This window comes from Orycteropus afer, unplaced genomic scaffold, assembly GCF_000298275.1.
Source record: "Orycteropus afer afer isolate SDZICR_OR568_19922 unplaced genomic scaffold, OryAfe1.0 scaffold00209, whole genome shotgun sequence".
In the NCBI taxonomy this organism is placed as follows: Eukaryota; Metazoa; Chordata; class Mammalia; order Tubulidentata; family Orycteropodidae; genus Orycteropus; species Orycteropus afer.
Genome location: NW_006921796.1, coordinates 4,890,616 through 4,897,098, shown reverse-complemented (window position 1 = coordinate 4,897,098; position 6,483 = coordinate 4,890,616). Strand labels below are relative to the sequence as shown.

The following is a 6,483-nucleotide window of genomic DNA, read 5'->3' as shown; positions in this document are numbered from 1 at the left end:
CAGGAGTGTATGGAGGTATGGACACTGGGAAGAGGTAACTATGGGGAGGAAGTGGGAGGGGAGCTTTTGCATTGTGGTAAACTGTGATCAATGTCATGAGACAAAGTGTATGTGAACTGCTGTATGGAAAGTGAATTTGCTCTGTAAATCTTCACCCAAATCACAATTAAAAAAAATACAATTAGCATGCATTTCTTTTGATTCCTTTCAGGCAATAGAGCATATGTTCTACAGAAGGAGCATGGTTGTGGCTGATTCAGTTTCACATATAACACAGCATCTTCAACACCAGGCTCTTAATTCTATTTCTGTGGCCAAGGTATATAATTGTTATTTTTCAGCATAATTATGTTATCTTTGAGTTTGTGCTTCTGTTTAAGCCAGTTTTCTCCATTCTTTCAAACATAATATTCTTGATCAGTTTTCTTCAATTTTGATTCTTTATGATATTTCATGATTTTTCCCTGCATTTATTGGGGTTGTCTTTCTCTGAAGTTACAGCATCTAATAATTAATATACCTGTATTAAAAATGACACTGTATTCATCTCTGACATTTGATGCATCAGGTGTTATAGGAGTGATTTCTTATGAAGTTAATATGGAAATTTCAGAGTGTGTCTTACAGATTTACTGTCTCTGACAATGCCAAGAAATAATGCTACGAAGTACAGTGTACAGTAATACTATCAGAAGAGCTTCAACATAGAAAGTATTTGTCTATATTCTCCTAAATTGAATTGTGGAAAAATAACCCAGAAGTTTTTCTTCTCGATCTTTTCTTATTGCATCAGAAACGAAACTAATAATTTTTCTGTTTTCTTTTAACATTAAGAAAAGAGTAATTTCTGACAAAAAATACAGTGAACAGCGTCTTGATGTCCTCTCTGCTCTAGTTTTGGCTGAAAATACTCTAAATGGACCAAGCACAAAGCAACGACGACTTATTGTTTCTTTGGCACTAAGTGTTGGCACACAAATGGTAAGTGTGTTGCTAGTGCCTGTGAAGGCTGAGATTTCACCAAACTCCAAAACCAAACTCATTGCCATTGAGTTGGGTCCGACTCATAGCAGCCCCTCCTTGGTTTTCTGAGGCCGTATCTCTACGGAAGTAGATTGCCCAGCCTGCCTTCCGAGGAGTGGCTAGTGGGTTTGAACCGCCAGCCTTCTAGTCAGCAGTCAAATGCCTTAGGCACTACACCACCAGAGCTCCCTGAGATTTCACAGTTTCCTTATCATTTACCCAAGAACCTGTCCTTACTTTGAATGCAACTTCTGTCCCTCTTTTTTCTCCCTCCCTGGTAGAAAACATTTAAGGATGAAGAACTCTTTCCACTTCAAGTCGTCATGAAAAAGCTGGATCTTATCAGTGAACTCAGAGAACGGTAAGGAAGACTAGGGCACTTGAGTAATGATAGTAAAAGAGACAGAGCCAACAGAAGCGCATAGGCTTTCTTTTTAGTGTAGCAAGAGAAGTGAAGCCCAGATGGATCATAAGAGTCCCTCTGTGTAACTCTTTTAGTATGACCAAATGAGACTGTGGCTAGAGATCCTACGTCTTTAGCTTTGTTTCTGTGTTAGAGATAACAGCTTTTGGAAGAACTCAAATGAGAAAAGGCAGATGCAGCCTCGAAAAGCAAGATACATGATGTGGTTGCTGGGATGGGGGTCTCCACTGGTTGTCTAAAAATTGCTGCTTTAGAACAAAGTGTCACCTAGTTGTGAGAAACTTTAGAAAGCTATGACATACACTGTTGTTGTTCGTGCCATCATGGTGGTTTCTCCTCATAGCGACCCTGTGTACAACAGAACAAAACACTGCCCAGTCCTGATCTTCCTTCTGAGGAGTGGCTGGTGGATTTAAACAGCCAGCCTTCTGGTTAGCAGTCACATGCCTTAGGCACTGCGCCACTAGAGCGCCCATATGATGTATTGTTTTCTATAATTTTATTTTGCAACATGAATTTGAATTACATTGTTAGTAGTCAGTCACTGAGTTGAATATACAAAGGCTCATTTTTATAGCTCCTTATGGCTTTTTTTTCTGTTTATTGAATAAGCAGTAAGTTTCTTGAAGTGGAAACAGGGCTTCTAAATTTTGATTCCCAGCTGAATTAAGATCAGAACACTATTTTCATTTAATGCTTATATTTATAATGCTTTTGTGATTGTTCTGAGAAGCTGACATTTTTGTAGCTAGTAATATTTAGCTTTCCATCCTAGGACCTTCTATTTACGTTTTTAAGATATTTAATGATATATGTATATATATTTTTTTGTCTCATAAGATGTGAAATAGTCATTTGGCAAAGATTATAGAAGTATTAAGTGAGAATTTTTTTTTTTTTTTTTTTCACAATTTTTTTTTTAAAAGTTTGGCTTTCTGGTTGGGACCAGGTTTGCTGGTCCGATAGAGCCTGGTGCAACCACTGAGACTATGGCCCTGATCTGCCCTTCAGGTCTGGAATTGAACCCACACCTGTGGTTTCCAGCCAAACAAAATACAGGCATATGAGTTGAACATTTACCTCAAGTAGATACACTCCTTGGAGAGAACAATCATGGGAGAAGGAAGGGCTGCTTATGCACAGGGAGACAGCTCAGGGGGCAGGAGTGTATGGAGGGATGGACACTGGGAAGAGCTAACTATGGGGAGGAAGTGAGAGGGGAGCTGTTGCATTGTGGTAAACTGAGGTCAGTGACGTGAGACAAAGTATATGTGAACTGCTGTATGGAAAGTGAATTTGCTCTGTAAATCTTCACCCAAATCACAATAATAATAAAAAAAAAACTTCAAAAAAAAGAAGTTTAGCTTTCCAACTTTGAGATTAGTAAGATACACATGTGATGCAGGTATTATAAATATGTAGTCGTACCAAATAATATTGAAAATAAATTTAAGCCATCCTATATAAAAAGGATCTGTATTGTTTTTCAATTATCTTTTAAAACTAAAGCATATTTACAGAGTTCTGACAATGCTAGGTATTGGAATATTTTATTCTGTTCAATTTGAAAACATACTAATTTTATGATTTTTCTGTACTAAACTTGAGATTAAGTGTTGTTGGGAATGTAAAAATGAATAAGATAGAGATCTGGCCCTTAGAGTATATATAACATCCTTCGTTTCATTATTCTTGGAGATTTTTCAGTTTTGGCATCACTAATTACTGCTTTATGTTGTAGAGTCCAAACACAATGTGACTGTTGTTTTTTATACTGGCACCGAGCTGTCTTCCCAATTTATTTAGATGATGTGTATGAAAATGCTGTTGATGCAGCCAGATTACATGTAAGTAAAGAATAATATAAAGAATAAAACCATCATTTTTAGTATAAACCATCTAATTGAAGTAGAACAGATTATTTGACTTAATAAACCATTTAAAAATGAACTGTTAGTATTCTTTTGTACAATTCTGTGCCTACTGAGTAAACATACATTTTGGAGTTAATACTAATGAAGTTAATTTGAATATTTTATTATTCCTCAACTTTCTTCTGCGGAGCTGCTGGTGGGTTCTGACCACCAGCCTTTTGGTTACCAGCCAAATCCCTTAACCACTGTACCACCAAAATCAAACCAAACCAACCACACTGCCATCAAGTCAGTTGTGAATCATAGTGACCCCCATTGAGTTTCCAAATCTTTACGGAAGTAGATTGCCTCATCTTCTTCCCACATTGTGTCTGGTGGGTTTGAACCACTGGCCTTCTGGTTAGCAGCCAAATGTCTTACCCACTACATCACCAGAGTGCCTTACTACCGACCAGAGCTCCCTGTAGTTAACCCCTCCCTTCATAATCTTAATCATTGTCATTTCACTTGATTTTAGTTTATGTCACAATAGCTTGGCATTTGTCAGCAATATTCAGGTTATTCAAATCTGTCTATTTCTTTATTGGAATAAGTATGATGTTTGAATGCTCAAGATAGGAAAAGATAAGTGAATATGAATTTTAGTGTATTTAGTTAATGTGTTTGTATACCTTAGTGAATAAAATCTGTTTCTTGTTTTATTTAGGGAAGTAACATAATCATGTAGAAACAGTTGTCCTTCAGACTGAGATTTTATCTTTTGAGTTATGTAATTAACTCTGAATGTTGATTCAATTAGAGATAAGGTCTTTGTAAATGCATGCACATTCACCTTTTCTCATAGTACATGTTCAGTGCTTTACGTGACTGCGTACCTGCTATGATGCATGCGAGGCACTTGGAGTCCTATGAAGTACTTCTGGATTGCTATGACAAGGAAATTATGGAAATTTTAAATGAGGTAACATCATATTTGAGCTTGTGGAACTTGAAACATGGTTTTGGAATACAGTGTTCCAAAAAAATTTTGGATTAAATTAATTTTACATTAAATTAAAATTATTATGTACAAATACAGATTGCCGTGAGTTGGAATCGACTCAATGGCAGCTAACGACAACGTTATTCATAAATCACTGTGTAGAAAAAGGAACTATTTTTAGTTACATTATCACTGTTATACTTAGTTGGTCTGTAATTTCTAAATTTTATATAGAAATCCAGACTAGGAGTTTGTAAATTTTTTGTTTACTGTAGTAAATAATATATTTCAAATTAAAGTTTTTTATTAAAAGTATGCAAATGCAAAATGGGTTTGAATGCTGAGTTCTTCTAATGATAATGCAATTAAGGCAACTTAACTATTAATGTTTTATTGAATTTTATTTGAAGGGCTCCTAACTAAAATGATGAGATTTGTTACATGTGTAAGAGAAATAATTTGACTGTAGTACAGTATGCCTCTCTCTTTGTTAATGAGGTATGTTTTATAAATAGTGAATTCTTTGAAATTAAATTTCTATCTAGTGATACTTTTATTTGGAGGGAGGGTCAAGTAGAAACCTATTTAGGTTTACTAAGTTATGAAATATTCTATATAATTTCTTATATTAAATATGAGTCGGGGCCGACTCGACGGCAAATAACAACAACAACAACAACAAGTTATGAAATATTCTATATAATTTCTTATATTAAATATGAGTCGGGGCCGACTCGACGGCAAATAACAACAACAACAACAACAAGTTATGAAATATTCTATATAATTTCTTATATTAAATATAGTCACTTAGACAAGATTATATATGTTTGGCCAGTTTTTAGGATTCCAGGGTAGACCAGAAAAGCTCATTTATTTAGTTATATTTTGCTCCACAAATTTTGGGATTTTTAATGCTTACTGTAAAGGAAATGCTTTTCTTTTTCCTTTACTCTCTTGCCTGTCTTCAGGGCCCTCCTTCATTTGTTGATTGTTCCCTTGGCTGTATGCTTTTTTGTTCTTTATTAATGCTGCATTCATGTTCCTTAATGAAGCCATCACTAACCAGCTTGGATTTTCTTTTCAAGGAGTTCTAATGAAGCCAAGGTTGGAATTCATTGAACTGCTCCCTGATCAAACAATCATCTGTTTAAAATGGAGAGCAAGATAATTTTCATTTTCCCAATAAAAATAAGGTTTTATCACAGATACATAAACAAAAAAACATGTTAACAATTTTTCCATCATATTTAGAAAGTCTGATTCCAGATCACTATGGTTCTTTTGATTACACCAGACTATCTTTAATGTTCAAATTATCTGTTAAGAATACACTAATTATAAAATTCTGAAGGTCAAAGCATAGGCACCAAGGAAGATTATATAATTAGAATATCATTTTGAAATATGAAGGTTATGATACCAGTTCTTTTGTGAACAGCATTTGCTGGACAAATTGTGCAAAGAAATAGAGAAGGATCTGCGACTTTCTGTGCACACTCACTTAAAACTGGATGACCGAAACCCTTTCAAAGTGGGCATGAAGGACCTGGCCCTTTTTTTCTCTCTGAACCCAATTCGTTTTTTTAATCGTTTCATTGACATTCGAGGTAAGTGTCTTTCTTTTCTTTGTACCATATCATTAATGTTCAAAGACAAGTTTATTTATTTCTTTTTTTGTTTCATTTCTCTTTCTACTGTCTCATGAATCAAAATGTGTTTTTGTATTTTTTTTTTTTTTTGGTAGCTTATGTAACACACTACCTAGACAAGACTTTCTACAATCTAACAACAGTAGCTCTTCATGACTGGGCCACTTATAGTGAAATGAGAAACTTAGCTACTCAGCGTTACGGATTGGTTATGACAGAGGCACATCTTCCTAGTCAGACATTGGAGCAGGTAAAGTGACAAATGCTTCTGTCATGGGGTGACTGTAGCATGGTAACAGCATTTCTTATGAAACTTTTATTTTTCTTTATTTAGTTCGTGTTTAAACAAAGTATCTTTTTTTTTTTTTTTTTTTTAACGTTGTTATAAGAGAAATACTACATGTGAGAGGCTTTAACAAACAGAAACTAATTATCTCCCAGTTGAGGAGGCTGCAAGTCTGAATTTAGGGCACCGGTTCTAGGGGCAGGCTCTCTGTGTCCATTCTGAGGTAAAATCCTTGTCTCTTT

At 35.2% G+C, this 6,483-nt stretch overlaps 1 protein-coding gene across 1 annotated transcript in view; it reads left to right on the top strand.

Annotated features, from left to right (window-relative positions):
• The window catches only part of WASHC4 (WASH complex subunit 4), a 103,937-nt gene that overhangs the window by 56,271 nt on the left and 41,183 nt on the right, over positions 1-6,483 (top strand). The window contains exons 16-22 of the mRNA XM_007948241.2: positions 212-319; positions 835-981; positions 1,305-1,384; positions 3,189-3,294; positions 4,166-4,282; positions 5,745-5,913; positions 6,051-6,205. Of these exons, the coding sequence (XP_007946432.1) occupies positions 212-319; positions 835-981; positions 1,305-1,384; positions 3,189-3,294; positions 4,166-4,282; positions 5,745-5,913; positions 6,051-6,205 (882 nt within the window). The remainder of the gene's footprint in view (positions 1-211; positions 320-834; positions 982-1,304; positions 1,385-3,188; positions 3,295-4,165; positions 4,283-5,744; positions 5,914-6,050; positions 6,206-6,483) is intronic.